General features: G+C 44.7%; 1 protein-coding gene across 1 annotated transcript in view; it reads right to left on the reverse strand.

Moving 5' to 3' along the window:
- Positions 1–876: 876 nt before the first annotated feature.
- Positions 877–23,493, reverse strand: part of PSMD9 (proteasome (prosome, macropain) 26S subunit, non-ATPase, 9) — a 25,410-nt gene continuing 2,793 nt past the window's right edge. Inside the window, exons 2-6 of the mRNA XM_006865393.1 lie at positions 15,535–15,637; positions 13,785–14,002; positions 7,341–7,442; positions 1,406–1,494; positions 877–904 (exon numbers count right to left, since the gene is read on the reverse strand). Coding sequence (XP_006865455.1) covers positions 877–904; positions 1,406–1,494; positions 7,341–7,442; positions 13,785–14,002; positions 15,535–15,637 — 540 coding nt within the window. The remainder of the gene's footprint in view (positions 905–1,405; positions 1,495–7,340; positions 7,443–13,784; positions 14,003–15,534; positions 15,638–23,493) is intronic.

Genomic DNA, 23,493 nt, shown 5'->3' on the forward strand with positions numbered 1-23,493 from the left:
GAGCAGGCTGCCCTCTGGTGGTCAAGGAAGAAGCTGGGGTGGCCCAGTGACTATGGGTTCTGCTGCTAACCCAGCAGCTGCTGAGCAGGGGAAGACCTGTTGCAGCCCTGGAGACACCTCGGGGTAGATCTACTCATTCTACAGGGATCCTACAGGGTGCCTGAATCAGAATCCACTTGACATCAATGGTGGGCTGTAGGTTTGTTGGTTACAGAAGACCTTGCTGCCCCCTAGTGGATTACAGAGGAATAGCCCGACACCACTCAGGATTGGGATATCAGGCTTTCCCAGCTCTCCAAAGGCTCCAGAGGTGGAGGATACAGACAACTTGTATAAAGTTTCTGTACTCAAAGTAACAATGAACCAGAGTAAGGAAGGGACATTCCTGACACGTTAGTTGAATCCTGACGCCGGCACTATGGCTCGTTTGTTCCGTCCAGTATGTCCTCATGAGGACACTCGAACCCCCAGGCTCTACTCTACTTTGAGTGGTTCCTAAGACATACATCTGGGGCAACACCAGGGTCTTATCAGCACATTGTAAAACTGGATTTATTTAGGGGGAGAAAAAGATTTTCCTAGGAGAAAAAAGTCATAAAAGCCTCTACCAGTATAACTCCAACCCACTCGCCCACAATCCAGAGGATTCCCACTCAGGGCCATGGCCTGATCCGGAAACAACGCTAGGCACACGTCAGGTTTGAACAATGCCTTCATGCAGACAGCTGACACTGGCCACAGCGTTGCCACCATCCACAAGTTCAGGTTTCCAGCCACTTCCAGATCCGTAAGCTTCAGGGAGAGAAGGAACAGGTCCCACCAGACCAAAGTCCAAGGCATGGGAAGAGGCTTTCCTGCTCTGTTCCCCAGGTACAATCATCTTTGCAAAGGAATAATGTTGCAGCTGGAAGGAAAAACAAAAAAACCAGTTAGGGCTTGATGGTTTTCTTCCAGAAGGAACAAAGAGGAGGCCTTGGAGCTGTCCATCTATATTATTCTATGCTTCTAAAGCAGACACCTAATTATTAGAAGACCATTTTAATCAGACTCAAGAGACTCTAGAGAGAGACCAGAGATCCCCTGCCCTAACCGCCCCCCGCCTCCTTTGTATCACACAGTGCATTTCGGGAATTCCCATTATTTTCCAACACTCCCTCCCAGCAGCACTATAGCTGCTGCTAGTGGTGGTTATGTGCTATGGAGTCGGTTCTGACTCATGACCCTGTAAAGGGTTTCCAAAGCTATACATTTTTACGAGTAGAAGCCGCATCTTTCTCCCAAGGATTCAAACTGCTGATCTTACAATGAGTAGTCCAGCTTGTAACCCACTACATCACCAGGGCCCCTGGCATTATAGCTAATGGACACCAAACACCATGTGACAGACAGGACAGAGGAACTTTACCCCAGCAGCCCTTTCCCAGCCCAGCGAGTTGGGACAAGTCTAAGTTGGTGTCTCTCCCCTCTTCGGATGACAGTCACATTCAGCGGCTTCTGAAAGGAAAATACGTTTGACTTCAGTTCAGCCTCGTTAGAATGCAGAGATTCAGGTTAAAATGATGCCAAGATAAACTTTTGCCACATCACAAGGGTAAGAATTTGTATGATAAGTATTAGCAAGCTGGTAACAAAAGTGGGATTGTGTAGGACTCTTAGAGTCATCAGGAGAGCTGTGAATCCACATCACCTTCCTAGATAAACGTGTCCAAAAAAAAGAATCTTTAAGAGGTGCACACAAGACAAATTTTTTTTTATTGAGGTAAGACATATATGAAAAAACATTTATCATTTCAACCATTTTGGTTTGTATAATTTGGTGACATTGATTATATTCACTACATGGTGCAAACATTACCAACAGGATATATTCTGAAAAAATACAATAAGCAAGGTGAGCAAAGAATTCATTCCTAGACTATTAATAAATTCAAAATGAAAATAACCAAAATGTCCATCAATAAGACATTATTAAAATATATGGAATGAAGCTTTTTTTGTTTCAACCCCCCCTCCATTCTGAAACTCAGCACACCCATGCAAGTTTTGCTTGTAAGCCAGCCACTTTGTGCCTTTATGGTGGTGGTTGTATGCCGTGGAGTCGGTTCTGACTCAGAGCGACCCGGTACAGGGTTTCCGAGGCTATAAAGCCTTTATAGCACCTCCATTTAAAAAAAAATGTTTTGTGAATTATGTGATCATTTACATAGGAGAACATTAATTTTACATTCATCCTACTGTATATCGTTTCATTGCCATGGTTATAAGCCCCTCCATACATCATCAACCAACCAGATGGTACACCCCGCAAGCCTGTACCTTGGTCGTCAGCACACAGCCCTTCTCCCTCTTTGGGTCTAGAATTCACAACCACTCCATCTCTCCACGTCATTGTCTCTGGCTCCATCTCAGGCGTCACTGGTTCTCTGGGTAGGGTCCCACACTCCGCTCTTCTCCCTTGATGATCCCAGGGACCTCCCCTCCTTTTGCTACAAAACGTCTACCTTTACATTTCCAACCCTCACAATCAGTCCTGATAATAATTATTCACTATTGTATCACAAGAAACCTATCCGCATCTCCCTTCATCAGCCCCGCCCAGTGGGAATGATCCTCGCTGTAAAGATTTGTTCCCTCATTTGAGCTACTGCATCCTTAGGTGTAGGTCAAGTTCATAAAACTGTATCAGATTGCTTTTTTCCCTCTACTTTCTCCTTCTAGTTGAACTCTGATCATCCGGTCATTGAAGCCACGTCAAGTGGGTATTATCTGCAAGTGTGGGTGTTCTTGTGCATATGCCTTCTCTTCTTATCAGCTGGACACTTCACTCTCCACTCTAGTCCTCTGTGGCTATGTCACTGACTCTGGGCCCAGAAGTCCCCAGGTCTTGCCACAGTGCTGGCCAACCAGGTCTCCACCAGGGTTCACAGGAGTCTATTGAACGTTGTAGGGCTTAGCTTGCTGCTTCATTGCTGTTTTTCCCTCACTTTCCCTGATCAGTGACAAACATGGTCAACAATCAGAGCACATGTGTGCTCATGTATTCCCACTGAGCGTTAGTCGTGGAAGGGGGTTTGCTCTGAGGGGACCCGACCACTTGCCTTGATGTGTCCTGGGCAAGCAACTTGCTTGTTCTTATAGTAATCAGTCGGACTGCCATTATTGTTTTGTATTTTTCCTGCTGGTCTTCTTTCAAGAAATATCTTCTGTTCTTCTAGCCGCTCCAGGCTGGTCTGCTTGTCCTTTCAAGTAGAAACGTCCCACCTCAGAAGATTCTGGATGGAGTTCAGGACTCCACCTTACGTAATGGTCTTACGTAATGCAGAGGCTCTGCAGGAAGACTCCTTCACTGTAGCTACCCCCCGCCCCCCTGCCCATTGTTGATAGCCAATGTCAAGTTGCTCGTCCTTATCAGCCCAGTACACTGAGGAGACATGCTTGATCTGTGATAAGAAGAATCCTTCCACTCGGGTTGGAAATTTGAGCAACTGCATCTATAAGCAAAGAAAGGTCTAGTTCATCAAAGTTTAGCAATTTATGCTTGCTCACAGTATCCAGCTTCTTTATTTTCATCTGGTCGAGTTCTGGTGAGCTAACCATCCAGGTGAGGTCAGATGGGTACTACCTGCAAGTTTGGAGTTCTCGCACAACTTCCCCACACTTCAGAGCAGGTGGGTGCTATGTATGCGTCACTCTCAGCTAGGTCAGTGAGCCTCAAGTGGCTGGGTTACTGTCAATGGGCTCAGGAGTTCACTTTTCTTCCTAAACTACAGACCAGCCAGCCCTTCCTGTTCTCTCTCTCATCTCAAGGTCGTCAATGGGTGTCAATGGAACATGGCTAAACTCAGCCTATGTCTTCACTGATGCACTTCCCCCACTTGTATTCAAAAGTAGACCAGGATGGTCACCAGTGAGCATACTATTGTACTCGCGAGTCCCCTCTGAGTGGCAGTCTTAGAAGGGTTTTTTTCTCTCTGATAGGATGACTTTTCTTGCTTCAATGGCTCCAAAGCAAATAGCTCACTTGATAGTCTAACAGCCAAACAGTCTGCATTTTTTTCTTTTTTTGCTGGTCTTTCTTTAGAATGAAACTATTTTAGTTTTTAAAAACAATAGCAAAGTATAAGCCCATCTGACTATATTTTCCACAAGGACATGTGCTTAAGCACTGCACCACCAGTGCCTCTTGTGCAGGCTGTTAATTTATAATTCTCCTTTTACGTCTGGTCCTAAAGAAGTCCACATGTGCATAGTAGTTACACGTACACACTACTGTTCATAATAGTGCAAAACTAGAAATGCCTCACTGTCTACTCATCAGGCGGCTGATGGGCAAACTGCACTCTATTCATGCAATGGAAAACTACATGGCAGTAAAAAAGAACGTGGGTGTGCCAGATGAAAAGATCTCCAAGAAGTATGTTGTTGTTTTAAGTGCCATCGAGTCAGTTCCGACCCACAGCGACCCTGAACAGGGTTTCCCAGGCTGTAAATCTTTATGGGAGCAGAAAGCCTCATCTTTCTCCCGCGGAACAGCTGGTAGTTTCAAACTGCTGACCCTGAGGTTCGCAGCCCGACTCGTAACCACTACGCTACCAGAGCTCCTTATAGTTATATGAAAAACACAAGGTGGCAAAATACCAGCAACTGCTCATACCAGCCATGTGGAAGACAGCACAGAGCTCAAAACATAACGACCTGCTTATACAGAGGAGGTGTGGTATGGCGCTCTAGGATAAGCACTAGATTGCTAGCCACAAGGCTGGCGGTTCAAATGCACCAGTCCGCCTGAAAATCCCTATAAAGGGTTGCTATAAGTTGGGACCAACTCAACAACAATTTCTACATATACATCTCTTACATTTAATGGGATTAAAAAAACAGCAAGGAAAATAGACGTCAAATAGGGAAAGGATCTGAATTAGGGTTGAGGCTCACAGGGGTTTTTACTTTTTCCATATTGATTACATGAATATATTATAGGCTGTTTGTATAATGGAGTCGTGTGTGCACTTTAGGATAAGCACTGTACTGCTAACTGCAAGATCAGCAATTCAACCCACCAGCTGCTCCTCAGAAACCCATACAGGATTGCTGAGTCAGGACCACTAGACAGCACTTAAGAAAAAATAGGCAGTTACAATATTTTAAAAGAAACAAACAAGGACATAGCCATAGTCCACCAAAACCAAACCCACTGTCTTCCAGCTAATTCTGACTCACCGCAACCACGCTGGCCACAGTGGAACTACTCCATACGGTTTCATCTTTACAGGAGACTGCCTCATCTTTCTCCCGAACAATGGCTGGAGGTTGAACTGCCGACCTCTCTGTTAGCAGCATAAAGTTGAACCCACTATGTGACTAAGGCTCCTGAAGTATCTATACTACTAAATATTATGCAAGTGTTAAAAACAATGAGGTAACTGAGTAAAATAAACAAGCTGCAGAGTAGTACAAATGACTCTACCTACCTTTTAAAAAATTGTACACATAACAAAAATACCTATGTAAATGCAGAATAAAATGTCTGGAAAGATATGCACGGTGTTAATCCCCAGAAGTAGGTATGAGAAGTCAGACACCAAAGGACAAAATTGTCTGATTCCACTTAACTTAAAATCTCTACAACAGACAGAAACATAGAGACCAAAGTTCATTAGTGAGTGGGTACCAGAGGCGGGTGAGAGCGGAAACGCGGGAGAGGAGCTTCCGGGACACTGAAGGCGATGGAGGCATTGGGAAATGGAGCGTGCTGATGGCTGCACAACACAGCGAATGAAATCCATGTCACTGCTTCAGCCGAGGAAATCTTTCCTGGAAAAACCCTACTAGCTTTTCATTCTGTTTTCCAACAAACTTTTGAAGCCCATTATACATACAAACAACTTGAAATGGCAAATGTTTTTATTACATATTTTTTTACCGCTCAGAAAAATAAGTAAAACCAGAAAACCAAAAGCGTCAAAAGGAAACTTGATTCTAATGGCATCTTTATCTTTGTTTGAAGATAAAACATTCATGTGTATCGAATGCAATTTTAGAAAGGTAAGAGTTCAAGTTTCTTAAAGATAAAATACGATATGGAAGATGAGCAAAGAATTCAGTCCTAGACTGCTTATAAATTCAAAACTAAATATCCAAAATGTCCATCAATTGGGCCTTATTCCAAAACATTAGACTGAATGAAGCTAATTTAGTCTTTTTTTAAAAACACAGCAACGTTTCAGCCTATGTGATGTATTTCTAGAAGGACCTATGCTTAAGCACTGCACCACCAGTGCTACTTGTCTTATTAAACACTAAGGAACCAGCACTTTGTCTTCACAAACAGTAGGAGGGCAGGGCCACGTGTCCTTTGCCCCCTGTGACAGACAGAGTACCCGAGGGAGGGCCCAGCACACAGTAGGGTTCAGGCTGTCTGTGCGAAAACACAGGGCTGCTTGTTTGTTTGTTTTTTCAACTTTTTAAGACGGACTGGGTGCAAATTGAAAGAGATTTAACAACAGATACACACTGGTTCATGACACTGCTGGTAATTAATCCCCTCGATGTCGCAGCTTGCTTCCTATACCGCCCTGGACTTCCCATTTCTATCCACCCATCTTTCCTACCTTCTGAGCTTTGTTTTGGGGTCAATACTGCCCTTCTGGTCTGCATGATTGTGCTGAGGAGCATGTTCCTCCTGGAGGAACTGCTCATTTGGGAGGCCTGTCTGTCGTTTGACTGAGGGATGTCGTGACTTGAGAGGACACTGTGGAGACAGACAACGTCTGGGTCCAAAGCTTCTCTCTACCACTTATTAGCTGACACCTTGGGCTGGTTACTTGCTCTTCCTTGTCTTCCTTGCATTCTCAGTTGCAAAATGGAAATGAGCACAATTCTTAGCTCAGAAGGACTGAACAAGACTATGTACAGCCAGAGCTGCCGGGGACACAGCGAGCCCTCCCTCCTTGTCAGTTGTCATTATTCACTCAACAAACCTTCCCTGAGGACCTGCTCTGTGGCAACAACACTGGCTCTGGGGACACAGCAGTCTCAAAACAGACCGCCATCTCTGGCCCCACAGGCAGGAAGCAGACAGGTATAAAATGTTAGATTCCGTCTGAGCAAGGAGGGAGGTGGGTGAGGGCCAACAGAGACAGGGTGGCTGGAACAGGCCTCTCCAGGAAGTTGTCTTGGTGGAAAGAGAGGAAGGTTAGAGGGCAGAGAAGAAAAGCATTTCAGGTACGGGAACAAACAGCCAGTGAAGACTGGGGTGGGGCTAGCACTCAGAGGCCCTGCTAGGTTTCCCGACCCAGAATCCCAGGTTACCCACCAGCCATCCCGGCTCCCTGACTCACCCCCTCACTGTGCTGCACCACACTGCCCACATTCTGCAGCGACTGGAAGTTCTGGGAATTGACAGAGCCAAACTCCACAATCTCGTCATCCACCTGCAGACCCTAAAGAACAGAGAGAAAAGGGAGAACAGGCTAGCTGTCGACTGTGGTTCTGAATTGGATTCCTTTCACTAGCTGAAGCGATGGGCAGGTACAGAACTTGCTTTCTGCAGGGGACAGTGGCAGGCTTAAAGGAAGAGGACAGGGATTTGGCAACCTCATGCAGGAAGGGGTGGAGGACAATTGAGCCAGTCCCTCCAGACTCCTCCCAGGGTAGGCCCAGCAAAAGACCTGCTGACGGTCTGACAGTTGGCAGTATGGAGGTCACCTGAAAGCCAAATACAGCTCTCTCATTCAGGTTCAGGGGCAGGAAAGGCAGGCCAGCCTCGGATGAAGGGGCAGCGGCTGGCACAGCGCTCCTGAAGGCCAGCCAGAACCACTGGTGCTCTGAGCGCCCGTTCCGCCAGAGACCACAGCAGAGCAAGGGCGGTGAAGAGTCAGACAAGATACAGGTTTGCCCCCGAAGCCGCCCAAGAAAGCTGAGCCTGGACTAGGGTGACCCTTTCTTCCAAACCCTAAGAACACAGAGCAGTCTTCACTCATCCCTTCAACAAATGTGTTGTGTGTCAACTCTAGCACCAAGCTAGATGCTGTGGTGATTGTGGTGAGAGCCGGATAAGGCCCCAGATGCAAGAGCCAGCAGCTTACTATGAACCGTGTGTCCTGGCACCTGCTACTTCATAGCTCTGAGGCCTTTGGATAAAGATAAACACCTACCCCAGAGTGCTGTGGGGATGAAATATTAAATACATGTCTGCCAGTGACGATGAAGGGTGCATAGCAGCTTGGCTAGGCCTGAATTCTCGGTGATTCGGCAACTGTGATATGGTTAGGGAGTTACGCAAAGACGTAATTATCGGCCATGATGAGACCCACTACGAGCTGCCAATCTGTTGAAAAGCAGTTTCCTCATGGGTGGAGCCTGCTTCCAGTGTACACAGACCTTCTGGTAAGCTCTCTGGTTTTTTGCACGATCTAGATACTGCATCATCATCTGACCTCCAGTTTGGTAAACACCTGACACATACTGAGGCATTGTGAGGAGGGGCGGGTGCCATGCAGAGCTTTCTGGCTGAGTTTGCTGCAGGATGTGCTGATGGTTTGTGGAGACAGTTAGTGCCCTGCAAGCTGAGAATCACACCCCACTGGCTGCACTTTCCCTATCAACCCCCAACACATTTTTTTGATGAGGAATGTGGCTAACACCTCCAGGTCTGAAGATTTACGCAGAGCATTTGGTCACTATGGTCCCAGAGCCGATTCCACTTGATTTCTACAGTCGATGTTCAATTCAAGGATGTTACATAATTTGAACTAAAAATGAATTTGTGGCTTAGTGTGGTGCTGTAGGATAAGCATGGGACTGCTAACCACAAGGTCAGCAGTTCAAACCCACCAGTCGCCCCTTGGAAACCCTATACGGGGTCCCTGTGAATCAGAACTGACTTGACAGCACTTAACAACAATACACGGGAGTCCTGTTGTAGCACTGTAGGACAAGTACAGGAAGGCAAGGTCGATTTGAACCACAAGTTCAATGGTACAAACTCACCAGCGCCTCCATGGAAACCCTATACTGGGTCTGTATGACTCAGAACCAACTCTACAGCACTTAACAATAACAGCTACGCACTGAATAAATAACACTGTGAAACATAACTCAAAAGGCACAAACAGCAGAAGACAAACTAGATAACTGGGACCCCTTAAAAATGAAACATTTATTCACATCAAAAGACTTTACCAAGAGTAAAGAGAATCCACAGACCGAGAAAAATAGTTTTGGCAACGACATATCATCCAAAGAAATATCAAAAATTTATAGAAAACAACCTCACCTCAACAACAAAAAGATAAGCAATCCAATTTTTACAAATAACATGGAGCAGACACTTTACCAAAGCAGATATTCAGGTGGGCAACAACACATGAAATGTCTGCAGCCCTGAGCCATTAGAGATGCCAATGAAACTGGCAATGAGATACCCATCTCACCCAGCATTAATGTTGTGTGCCATCGCGTCGGTTCTGACTCAGTGACCCTGTATATGGCTTCCAAGGAGCAGCTGACGGTTTTAAATGATGACCTTGCACTTAGCAGTCCAGTGTTTATCCTACAGTGCCACACCAGGACTCCCAGCAATAAGAGCAAAGTTTTAAAAAACAGAAAACAACAAATGCTGGTGACAGTGTGCACAGACTGGGACCCTCATACCCTGCTGGTGGGACTATGAAATGGTGCAAGCACTGTGGAAAACAATATGGTGCTTCTTAAAGGTAAGAAACAGAAATACTATACAGTGGCCATCAGTGGAAACAAGCTATGGTACTTACATATAACCAACAACTTCACAACGTTATGATGAGCCTAATGAGTTCCATCAGTGAATCACAAAAGGGCAAACACTCTATGAGACCACTACTATTAAAGTCAAGGAAAGGTTTCTACACAGAAAGTTCCCAGGGATGGGAGCGAGAGGCAAGGTAAATCACAAACTAGAGGGCAGACGTGTGTTAACTGTGGTGGAGAAAAGGCAATACCCACAATGCACAATCAGAGGGTGGTCAGCACACATGATCAAGGCAAAAGAAGACAAGCGGAGAAGAGAAGTTAAAGGCAACACCGCACATACAACAGCACTGAAAATCACCTGAGTGCATACACACACAGACATACAAACTACAAGGGTGGGACAGTGACTGACACTATACCCATGAATATATTAGGTTTGGCAGATGCTATTTGTACATGCGTATTTAATAGAAGAGCTTGATGAAGGTTTGCTGATTGACAGGTAGAAATTATTACTCATAGTTTTTAAATGTCTGGAGAGGAGATATTTGAGGGGACATGAAATCATTTACATTTCATGAAAAGAACCTTAAAGCTGTGCTGTTCCTAAAGTAGCAAGTTGCTTATGTTGGAATCTTAGGCATTGTTGTTAAGTGCTATTGAGTCGGTTCCAACCCATAGCGACCCTGTAGAGCATTTCCGAGGAACAGCTGGTGAAGTTGAAACACTGACCTTGTGGTTCAAACTGACTTTGCAGTTCAGCACATTAATCCACAGTGCCACGCCTGGACTCCAAAACAGCAAGTTGCTTACACTGGAATCTGAGGCATAGGGGAGGGGATGTTGCATGGAGCAACTTGGGGGACTGAATTTAACTTTTCCTACGTCAAGGTCTGCCTCCAGGGAGCCAAGGGGCTTTGTAAACCCTGATGATGAACTTACACTACAACTGGGCTACTTCCGAGCAGATGCTACAAGATACTGGCATCCCTCCATCCCCAATTAGAAACCCAGGAGCCTCGTCAGCTAGTTGGCCAATTTGTGTATTTACTGTATATTTATTTATTGTGCACTAAACACACAACTGTCCTCAAGAGAAAGCTGTTTCTTCTGATGTTAAACTACTTCAATGGGAAATCTGGAAAGCCTTGCATCCTGGATTTTTAGTAGTCTAGGGAAGAGGCTGGACTCCTAGTGTGGCGCTGTACGACCAGCAATAGACTGAGAACCCACAAGCCTGGCAGTTCAAACCCATCAGCTGCTCCTTGGAAACCTTATATAGGGTCACTATGAATCAGAACCAACCTGACGGCACTTAACAATAAAAACTACAATTTCCCTTTGCTACAAATATATTGATGAATGTGGTGTAATATATACATGGCAGAGTTATGATAATTTCTTACACATAACCAAACACCTTGAGGGAATGAATGGACCTTGGGGATCAAGCCATTGTCTCAGGGGATATTAAGGTTGACTGGTATTACATTGTCAACAATGCTCTACCATCCTACTTTGGTGAGTAGCAACTGGGATCTTAAAAGCTTCCGAGGATTGCAATAAATGAGATGAAACAAGATGTGTATAAATCTTTGAAAGTAAAACTGATGATGTGCTCTGTAAACCTCCACTCAACTCGTAATAAAAGTTTAAATCAAAACAAAACAAAACTCATGAGCAACCACTGATCTCTCCACATGGAGAGTAAAGACGAGTGAAGAAACTCAAAAACACAAGATCCAAAAAAAAGACAGTTAGTCCACATGAATTAATATGAATCAGGCTGCTAACCTCAAGGTCAGCAGTTCGAAACTACCAGCAGTTCCACGTGAGAAAGATGAGGCGTTCTGCTCCCGTAAAGATTTACAGCCTCGGAAACCCTGTGCAGAGTCGCTATGGGTCGGAACCGACTCCACGGCACATACTAACCATAACAACAGAGCCTGAGCCTCCACAACCCTGACACCGGAAGAACTAGCTGGCACCCTACTACTGCACACAACAGGATCACAATTGGGTGCCCTGGATTGTTGCTGCTACGTGCTGCCAAGTAGGTCCTGGACAGACTGAGAGAAGATGTGGAACAAAACTCAAAATAATGAAAAAATAGCCCTTACTAGTCGGATAAAGACCAGTAGAACCCCTGAAATTATGGTCCTTAGACACCCTTCAAGCCTGAAACCAAACTCTCCCCATGGCTCAACATTCAGACAAACAATACACAGGTCTACAAGGTGAACACTAATGCCACGGAGGCACGGCACTCCTTTGAACACTCAATCATACAAGCCCAAAAGAGCAGCAACCGCCCCAGAAGGAAGCTCAGAAGACAGGAAGGGACAGGAAAAAAGGATGAATGGGAACAGGAAATACAGGAAGTGGGAAGAGGGCTGTTACACTGTGGGGATGGCACTCAATGTCACCAAAAAAAATATGTGTGAATTGTTGAATGGAAAATAAATCTGCTGTGTAAACTTTCACCCAAATCACAATTTAATAAAACAAATAAAGCTTTGTGGATGTCTACTTAAATTCCAGTTTGCAAAGGGGGATTGTAAGATGCCAAACTAATTGAAAGTCCAGAAGGGGAGGAATGAAACCGTAAAGGTAGAAGTTTTGGCGGAGTGCTTAACCATACAGTCCAGGAACAGAGGGCCCGAGGACCATCAAGGGAGAAGAGCATGAGCAGAATGTGGGACCTTATCCAGAGAAGCAGCGACACCAGAGATGGGGGCAGAAATGGGGACATGGAGAGAGGGAGCAGATGAGGACTCTAGACTCATGGAAAGAGAGGTACTTAGTGCTGGTGCCCAGGAGGCTGGCTTGCAGAATGTGCCCTTTGGTTGTTTAAATTATTATATATTCCTGAGTGTTTTTGTATACATTCCCCTCCCGGGAAAAAAAAAAAAAATTTTTTTAAATAGAAGGAATAGAAGCAAATACTGTTGAATAATGATACATGGAGGAGATTGTAATCATTGCAATGAAACGGTGGCGTAAAACCGATGCTCTCCTATCACTCAATTCACAATAAAAACTTAAAAAAAAAAAAGTGGGGGAGACATGTGTACAGTTCCTCACACTGTGATGATGCCAGATGCAGATGTTCCAGACACAAAAAGGAGATAAAGAAGTTGGTCTTCAGCCTGCCATCCTTCCTGCCTTCTTGAGGTTGTCACATCTGCATCTGTGCGAGTCAGGAGGCCTCCAGCCTGACACCTGACCCAGACTTGGGAGTTGTCAGCCTCTGCTACCATGTGAGCCATTTCCTTGAGATTGACATCTCTCTCTCTCTCTAGCACATATAAAATTCAGCACTTTTGCTTCTCTAGAAAAGCCAGCCTCAAACACCTATACATGAGTGTTCATATCAGAATTATTCACCAGAGCCCAAGAGTGGAAACACCCAACTGTCCATCACCCGACGAACAAGTCAGTGATCCATGTCTTTCCGCACGATGAATATGGCTGAGCATAAGAATGATGTTCTGGTTCCAGCTACGCTATGGAAGAACCTCAGTAGAGTAGTGACTGCCTAGAGTAGTGGGATGTTTAGGAAGGTGGGAGTGAACGCTAAGGAGTACAGGGATAATGAGTTGTTCTAAAGTTGGTTGCTGGCAAGGAACACACAACTCTGTGAGCTGTAGCGAACGTGAGTTTTATCTCAGCACAGCTGTTCTGAAATACAGATGTAGAACACGCTGGGCAACACTCCTGGTGCACAGCGAGGGCTCGTTAAGCGGCAATGATGGCTACTGCTGTCATTTCTAGGAGCCAGTGCCCAACTAAAATGAGCCCCAAGAAGAGCACCTCTCCCCAGACATTAACCATCGTCTCCATGTCCCAGTGGTCACCGCGAACAGACCTCCCAGCAGTACAGTGGTCAGTGGAGGCTGGCAATGTTTGTTGAGAGACTATGTAAACATAGTTGTTCCCTCCCAGAGTGAAGGGATGGGTCTATCTTCCCGCCACCTCTCCCCACAATCCCCAGGCCACATGGCCCACCGAGCCCTCTGGACGTGGGTCTGGGTTCTGGGGCCCTGACTTACTGCAGTGCTGGCGGGGGAGCCAGGGCTGATGCTGTTGACTTTGGCGAAGGCCTGAGGGGGCTGGGGACTCCCACTTGGGCTCGGCTCCGACCCACGCCTCAGGGCCTCATTCTGGGCCTCTGCCAAGTCCCGAGCCTGCTTCTTCTTGTCCCGAGCATGCAGCTGGTGCAAGGCTTCCTCCACCTGCTTCATCACCGCCTTGTGATCGTTCTGCAAGCCTGAGATGAGAACAACCACATCAAGGGCCCGGGTAGGCTCCCGCATTCACCCACTGGAAGTTACTGAGCGCTTTGTCCACAGGAGTGGCACAAACGGTTATGTTCTCAGCTTACCAACCAAAAGGTTAGCAGTTCGAACCCAGCCAGCGGTTCCTTGAAAAAAAGGCCTAGTGAGCTGCTTCTTCCTTCTAAAGTAACCTTGTTGTTTTGTTGTTGTTGTTATGAGCCGTGGAGTTGGTTCCGACTCATAGTGACCCCGTATAGGGTTTCTGAAGCTGTACATCTTTAAGGGAGCAGAAAGCCTCATCTTTCTCCAGCGGAATAGCTGGTGGTATCAAACTGCTGACTGTGAGTTAGCAGCCCGATTTGTAATCACTACGCTACCAGAGCTCCTTAAAGAAGGAACCTTAGAAGGGGATTTTAAAAGGGAATGCTAGCTAGCATAAAACCTTCTGCCCTTCCTCCTATCTTCCTCTGCCCTCTTCCCACGTAGAACTCATAGGACATTTCAGATGGAAGCCACGTCCAAAGAGGCAAATGCAGAGAGATCAAAGCTTGTTAGTGGTCACCAGAGGTGGGTGGGAGGGAGAAATGGGGGACCATTGCTTAGGAGGTACAGAGTTTTTGTTTAAGGGTGCTAAAAAGTAATTGGCAATAGGGGAAGTGGTTGAACAACACAGAGAATGTAATTAATGTCACCGTATGGCTCATGTAAAAATGACTGGTACATTTTGTTACCTAGTGTTTCACCACAATTTAAAAACAAACCTGGACGCCAGGGCATGAGGGTGGCAGCGCGAGGGGAGCCTGGCTCTACCCACCAGCAGCACTGCTGTCCTTCAGGTGGGTGTCTTTTGCTGACAAGACACAGAGACTACACACCCTTTGAGGTTAAAATCACCATGTTAGTCCTACCAAATCGCTCATCTATTTGACCAGGATGGCAAGCAATTTTTTACTTAGGTTTCTGTTGCCTGTTTTCAACAGTGTCCACAGAGAAATTCATAAGAACAAAGTGAAAAAACCAAAACACCCAAACCCTTAGCTGCTGAGTTGATTCTGAATCACAGCACCCTTACAGGACAGAATAGAAGTGCCCCAAGGTTGGCATCTTGACGGAAGCAAACTTCCATAGCTTTCTCTTGTGGACTGGTTAGTGGGCTTGAACTGCTGACCTTTCAGTTAACAGCCCAGTACTAATCCACTACATCACTAGGGCTACTTCTCAAAAAAGAAAGAATAAAAATCGAAGGCCCAGGTATCCGCAAATAAGAGGAAGCCCCTCAAGGAGATGGACTGAAACAGTGTCTCCAACACAACAAGGATTGTGCGGAGGGCAGTGCCGGGAGCCAGGCACATGAGGCGGTTAGGGGTCAGCACTCATGGCATCTAACAACAATAGAGTCCACCCCATTCTCTCAGTTCTCAGTCTTTCGATGGGTAAAATGAGATCATCTGACAGGGCAGACAATGGCAGAGAGAGAACCCCCCAGAACCATGCTGATTGTATCTATGTGTGGAGGGTCACTCACAGACGATGTTGTGCCGTGCAGTTCGGACTTGGTACAGGTCCACATCTGAGCGGGGATAATCTTCACAGTCCACCAGGGGCTCATTCATCCCAACTCCTTTTTGCTGAAGGGGAGAAACGTAGTTAACAAGATTCCACAAAGTTCCTCAGGACCCCTTGCCCCTGGCCTTTGTCATGTGCAGTAATATGAATGAAGACAAGATGATACTGTGGCATTAAAGTGCTTCCCCACGCCAAACATCCTACAGCCCCATTACGGTGGGCATTATTTGGGGAATTAAGGGTTCACTGCACAAGTCATGCATGAATACATTCTCCTTATTTGAAGTCAAAAGAGTGCAGATAAAATCAGAGACTTCTTTGAGCATCTTCCCCAAGGCCAATCTCTTCCTGGACTCCTCCAAACCCAAGAGCACCTGGCCATTGGCCTTGGAAGACAGAAGGGAGTGGAAACCTCAAACACTGAGCTGAGATAGGACCTTAGTTTTCTTCTGAAAGTAGACAGAGATCTGAGAGGGATTTCAAAAACCTTATCTCTGGAAGGAGCCTCTAGGAAGACGAACCAGGCTGCTGGCAGAGGGGGAGGAAGGCAGACTTTCTGTTTTGTATCTTTTGGATTTTGATCATCGAGAGTTATTACCTCCTCAAATCAATACATGTGTTTTAACCTTTGAAAGCCATTTCCTACATAAGCCACAGCACAAAACACTAAAGTAAGTAGAACAGGGCGTGTGGAGTAGGCAGGGCTTCGCAGTGTCAGCCTCTGATGTGAATCTCACTTCTGCCTGTATGAGCTCTGTGTCCTTGGCTAAGACCTTCCTCTTTCAAAGGCTCAGCTTCCTTGGTTATAAAATGAGACTACAAACCCTAACCCCCTTTCCTACCTGTTGTGAGGCTTTATGAGTGCGCCTCTGCTGGGCACAATGACAGGCAAATACGTAGTGGAGTGGATAGGGTGGAGGTCCCCAAAATGCCAAACCTAAATCCTATCCTCTGACCTGTGAGTGTGGCCTTATTTGGAAAATGGATCTTTGCAGCTCTAACTGAGGATCTTCAGATGAGAGCATCCTGAATTTCATAGGTTGTCTTTTCACCTTTTCCACATGGTTGCTGTTTAGGCTACACACAGCAAAACACTGACCAATTCAATAGTTTCTACAAGCACGACCCACACCAAAAGCAAACCTGCTGTCCTCAAGTCAATTCCAATTTACAGTGACCTGATATTGGGTTCCTGAGACTGGCTTCTTCTACACGTATAAGGGGTCTTCAAAAGTTTCATGGAAAATGCATAGTATGAAAAATGTATGCATGGGTTTCAAGAAAAAATGGGGGGGTGGGGCACCAAAATAAAACTTGTCCTACCTTGATACAAAGGAGCTCTGGTAGCGCAGTGGTTATGAATTGGGCTGCGAACTTTAAGGTCAGCAATTCAAAACTACCAGCTGTTCCGCAAAAGAAAGATGAGGCTTTCTGCTCCCATAAAGATGTACAGCCTCGGAAACCCTGAACAGAGTCACTATGGGTCGGAATCGACTCGACAGCACTTAACAACAACAACCTTGAAACAGGACTCCTAGTATGGTGTTATAGGATCAGCAGTGGATTGCAAACCACAAGGTCAGCGGTTCAGAGCCCCCAGCTGCTCCTTGGAAACCCTATACAGGGTTGCTGTGAGTCGGAACTGACTCGATGGCACTCAGCAACAACAACAGCTTGATACAGGGAGTGTAGTTGAAGCCTGTCTGCCACTCTGAGGGAGAACAATGAGAGGCTCTGCTTCTGCAAAGATTTAAAAAGCCCCAGAAACCCTGTACAGGGTCACTGAGTCAGAACTGACTCGAAGGCACTTAACAACAACTGGATATATAGCACGTCTGAACAGAAGCTAGTGTGAGGCACGAAGAAGAATAAGACATCAGTTTCAAAAGAGTCCCTAACAGAGCTACATGAATTCTACTAACATTTATGGTGAAGCTTGGGTGAAGAATGGTGAAATCATTGATGCTTTACAAATAGTTTACAGGGACAATGCCCCCAATGAAATCAGAAGTTTACAAATGGACAACTCATTTCAAGAGATGAGCAGAAAACAAAGGGCCTTCCAGCAAGCTCGCATACTAGGAAAACACACTACACAGACCCTCTCCAACAAAAATACAAGAGAGCAAATGCAACAAATGAAAACCCTGGAAATTTGAGCTTCAGAAAAAAGGAAGGAGACGTGGACGGAATACTGACTAGGAGAAGCAGCTGAACAGGGGCAGCAAGAAAGGAAACAGACAGGTGAACTGGAAGCAACCATCAGGAACTTTAGTAGCCAGAACTGGACTCCAGCAGTGGCCTGATCTTGCTGATAATGAGAAAGGTGTGAATCCCTCTTGCTGCCCACACTCCCCTGTTGCCCACAGGCATGCTAGCCCCTACTCTCATCCACCCCCAGCTCTGCCCCTGCCAGAGCACAGAACACACCATGAGGACCCCTGAAGACAGGTGAACTCTGCTTCTTCAAACCTGCAGAATGTGCAGAGCCGGGGTCGCTGGCCTGCCCTACATTGGCAAGAACTCACAACCAGTAGTCCTGCCCACAGCTGCCCTCTGGGTCTGAAACTTTCCTTCTGGCCTGTAAAAAACGACTTTAGGAGTGGGTTTCTTGAACACAGACAACAAATAACCTGCAGCAACTCCCTCTTATCTCTCATCAACAGCCATCCTCTCATCTCTCCCCCTCCCAACTAGGGAGGAGTCCACGACAGTTTTTCCCTTTCTGGAACTGGCCCCTGCCCTCATTTTTCCAGTTCCTTGTTTGGGACTTTTTTCCTCCTTTTTCTTTTTTCCTTCCCTTGTTTACTATTCTTTCTTTCTCTCCTTACTTATTTCTTCTGATTCTCTTCCCCCTACTTCATCTTCTCTTTTTCCCTCTTGATTTTTCTTTTTACTAATCTCTTGTCTCTTTTTTTCTGCCCTCTCCCTAATTTTACTATTTTTTCTTTCTTTTTATTTTTCATTTCCTTTTTTCTCTTTTTAGCTATCGTATTCTTTTTTCTTGCTGCTGTCTGGTTGGGTGTTTGTTTGTTTTTTCCTCTTTCATTATTTTCTATTTTCACTGTTGTTTATTTGGTTTCTCTGTGCGTGTGTGTTCTTTTTGTTCCACCCAGTAGGAGACAGCAGCCATGACCACACAGCCCAGCCACAACAGGGCCTTCTGCAACCCAACCCACTAAGCAAGAGCAACTACCTGCTACCATAGCATCTGATCAACAACAAACAGTAGCCATCACCAACCAAACCCACTCTGAACTTAAGTGCACAAATGGTGACCAGAGAATTGTACATAAGTTTCCATTCTCTAATTACATCCACCAGAAAGCAGGTAAGAAGTGAAAAGACCATGCCACTGTAAACCATCAATTAAATACAAATACAATGATTCTGAGACAACAATTTCAGTTTGCATGAAAAAGCAAGACAGAGTGGCTTAAACAAGTGACTTCGCTGCAGAGCCACAAAACGCTCCTGAGGAAGAAAAGGTATTAGAACAACCTGATAAAGAATTCAAAATTATGATATTTAAGTACTTTCAATGGATTGAAAGAAAGATCAAAAAAGCTACAGATGAAAGCAGAGAGAATTCAGAAAAGAAAAAAAAAAAAGGGCAAAGCAGTAGATTTGAATCGATGGAAGGCAAAATTAGTGAGCCTGAAGACAAATCTCTCAATACAAGTCTGCTAAAAGAATAATCCAAAAAAGAAGGAAAAAATCCAAAGAAAGCCTAAGATTTATGTGGCACATCATCAAAAAACTTACACGTGATCGGAATTCCAGAACAGGAAAAGACAAAAAAAAAAAAAAAAAGAACATTTTTGAAGAGTTGTTGGAAGAAAACTTCCCTAACAGCAAGAAAAATGAGAAGTTAAGCATTCAAGAAGTTGAATGAATTTCAAACAGGCTAGTCCTCCTCAAAAAATCAACAAAGCACATCATAATCAAACTTTCCACACTAAAGACAAGGAAAGAATCCTGAGAGCAACTCGAGAAAAACATAAAGTTAGCTACAAAGGAGAACTGCTAAGACTAAGCTCTAAGGTCTCTACAGAAACCATGCAAGCCAGAATGCAACGGGATGACATATCAAAGTCTGAAAGAAAAAAAGTGCCATCCAACAATCACATATCCAGTAAAACTGCTCCTTAAATATGATGGCAAAATTAGGATATTTCAGATCAACCGAAATTAAAGGAATGTGCAATAACAGACCAAATTTATAAAAAGTACTAAAGGGAAATTCTTTGGACAGAGAACCAAAACAGTGGACAACAACTTGAGATTAACATACATGACACCACCACACAGAATCAATCCAGATCGAGACGTATCCAAAGTAAAACAAACCTCTAAGACTGAAAATAGGGAACCAGAGATATCTTTATAATGAAAAGAACAACAAAGCAAAAAGAAGGAATAATACAGTCACAGAACTTCTAAATGGTGAGTAAGTCAAGTAGATTTCAGGATAAAACAGACTGTTTCAAACTGGGGGGAGAAATTAATAAATTACAGAGTAACTGCAAAGAAAATGAATAAACCATCTCATCAAAATAAAAAAGGTGAAAATCCTAGGCATTTAGTAAACATTAACATGATGAAGAAAATGGCAAGAGAGCCCACAAACAGAAAGAACTCAGGACATGAAATTAAGTGGAACAAAGAAAACAACAGCACCACAAAAACACACACAGCAGAAACAGCCACCACCACAGCTTTCGATTCTGACTGAAAATGAAAAGTTGAGCAAGCTTTCTGCAGCTCACATCAGCTTTCAATGGACACTTTTAACAAGCAGGATCAAGATCCTGAAGCATTTCTTTGAAGAACTGAAACAGGAGATGAAGCCTGGCTTCATCAGAACGAGACTAATGACAACGCACAATCAAAGCAATGGCTACCGAGCCGTACAAGGGGTCTGCTGCTGCTGCTCTCGTTGTTAACTGCCGACCAGTCAGTTCTGATTCATAGAGACCCTGGGTAGGGTTTCCAAGGAGCTCCTGGCTTCCAAGAACCACCACCCTTGTAGTTAGTTCAAAATGACCTTGCAGTTCAACACATTAACCCACAGTGCCACAAGTAAAAGCAAAACCCAACTGGCCAAGAGCAAAGGTCATGGAAATAGTTTCTGGAGATGCTCACGGAGTTTTGCTTGTTGACTTTCTGGAGGACAAAGAACAATAACATCTGCTTATATTTTAAAGACAATTAGTCAAAGCGTCACTGGAGAATCATTCTCCATCGCGGTACTACTGCTCCTTCCTCTCATTAAATGAGGACAATGTTGCGAGAGATTCAATGAAAAGTCATCTGGCATCCACCTCACAGTGCTGAGTTGACTCCTGATTTCTTTTTGTTTCTTAATCTTCAAAAAAAAAATTAAAGGGCACCCATTTTCTTCAGCTAATAATGTACTAAAGACTATTTACATGGCAAAACTACTAGGACCCTCAGCTCTTTGTTGCTAAGTACTGTGGAGTCAGTTCCGAATCATAGTGCACAGGGCTTCCGAGGCTGTCAATCTTTACGGGAGCAGAACGCCTCATCTTTCTCCCACGGAACAGCTGGTAATCTCAAACTGCTGACCTTGAGGTTGGCAGCCCGACTCGTAACCACTACACTACCAGAGCTCCTTGTTGTTGTTGTTGTTATACGTCATGGAATCAGTTCCAACTCGTAGTGACCCTGTATACAGGGTTTCCGAGGCTATAAATCTTTACGGGAGCAGAACGCCTCATCTTTCTCCCACGGAACAGCTGGTAGTTTCGAACTGCTGACCTTGTGGTTCTCAGCCTGATTCGTAACCACTACGCTACCAGAGCTCCTAAGGGTTGGACTAATTGGTTATCATCACTTACAAAACTATCTTGAACTTAACAAAGCTTATGTTGAGAAATAAAATCTGTATTTTCTATTTTTGTATTTTCATGCTTTGGACATATTATCAGGAGGGACAAGTAGAGAAGGGTAAAGTGGTACAGTGGAGGGTCAGAAATAAAAAAAAGGGAACGCTCCAATGAGATGGACTGGCACAGTGCCAGCAGCAATGGGTTCAAGTGTAACAACTGTAAGACTGGCACAAGGCCAGGCAGTATTTCGTTCTGTTGTCATGCGGTTGCTGAGTCAGAACCGATTCGACAGTACCTGACAACACAAATTTTTGTATTTTAATTTCATTTTTCCATAAGGTTTTGAAGTCCCCGCAGACAACTCAGAGCAGAGACATGGATTTGACTTTAAGGTGTACAATCGTTCTCACCTCCTTTGTCAGAGTTGCTCCTCTTCCATTAACTCACTACCCACTAAGGTTCCTGTCTAATCTCTGAAGTTGTTGTCGATTTGATACCACAAATAGACCACAATGTTCCAGACAAGACCTTTTTTAACTTTTTGAAGGTAAACAATTGTTTTATTTTTAAGAAGATTTTAAGGGATGTTTTTGGTTTAAAGTTTAAAGACTGTCTCAGGACAAAGATGATCATTCAGCTTCCAGAAAGTAAGAGTCCACAAGATTTTGAAATTCTGTTCTGTATTTTCCCCACTTTTGATCAGGATGTTTCTATAGAATCTTTGATCAAAATGCTTACTAACGGTAGCTGGGCACCATCCATTTCCTCTTGGCAAAGGAGGCAGGTAGGTGTTCATGAAACCTTTTTACTTTCTGGATTGTGTCCTTTAAAATACAAGTTTTAATTTTAATTGTGATGAGTCCAATTTATCCCTTTTTTCTTTTTTGATTGGGTTGCTTGTGCTTTGGCTGTCGCATCTAAGAAGGCTTTGCCTAACTCAAAATCAAAATTTACCCCTGCATTATATTTGAAGAGATTTCTAGTTTTGCTCTACACTTTCTTTTAACTAAACACAGAGCCTGGTGTCCAGGTTAAAGCATTCAGCAAGCAACAGTAGGTAGCTAGAAGTAATTAACATTCTGCATTGCCTTGATACAGACTTCTGGTGTGGCGCTGAGGGATAAGCACTGGACTCTGAATCACAAGGTTGTTGGTTCAAACTCAACAGTCGCTCCCCGGAAACTCTGTATAGGTTCGCGGTGAGTCGAAACTGACTTGACAGCACTTAACAGGAACAATAATGAAATCACCTTGCTAGGTGTTTTACCCTTTTTTTTTACAAGAAAAAGAGTCTGGCTTTCCATATGCTGCAGAAATATAAAGCCTTCTTTCAAAACAAATTTACTTCAGGAAAAAGAAAATGTTTTTAAATATCAAGGGAGAAAGAGGATGCTTTCTGCTCCTGTAAAGATTTACAGCCTCAGAAACCCTGTGCTCTGAGTCGGAACCAACTCAACAACACACAGCAGCATGAAGGGACTAACAGGCTGGATTAACAGAAGAATAAACAAATCTGTCTTGGAAAAGATACAGTCAAAAGTGAGGATGGTAAAACTTCGTCTCACGTACTTTGGACACGACATCTAGAGCAAGCAGTCCCTGGGGAAAGGTATCATGCTTGGTAAAGTGAAGGGGCAGCAAAAAAGTGGAAGACACTCTGCAGTATGGTATGGTGTAGTGATCTAATGCCTCTTCTAAACATAGTCTGTAACTTCCACCAAACAATGTTTCCACCCAACTGGTTCTGAATAAGAGAAGGCGGGAGAAGATAATAATAGGATGATAAGATTGAGCTGTGGAAGTTAGCAAAGGTCACTGTAATTGTAAAAACTTGAAACTCTAGCATGGGTATAAAATGAGCCATCTCGGAAGCAGGAGAGGGGATCTCACCACCATCAAGAAAAAAGAGCCATCTGTGGACCCAGTTGGGGACCTGGTTGGCAAGCAGTGTGAAGAGGCCTGGGGACTCGTGGGCCCAGAGTCAGTGGCATGGCCACGGAGGACTCGAGAGGAGAGTGGAGCTACCGGCTGACGGGAAGAGAGGACATATGCACAGGAGCGCCCAC

Source organism: Chrysochloris asiatica, unplaced genomic scaffold (genome assembly GCF_000296735.1).
Source record: "Chrysochloris asiatica unplaced genomic scaffold, ChrAsi1.0 scaffold00078, whole genome shotgun sequence".
Classification (NCBI taxonomy): Eukaryota; Metazoa; Chordata; class Mammalia; order Afrosoricida; family Chrysochloridae; genus Chrysochloris; species Chrysochloris asiatica.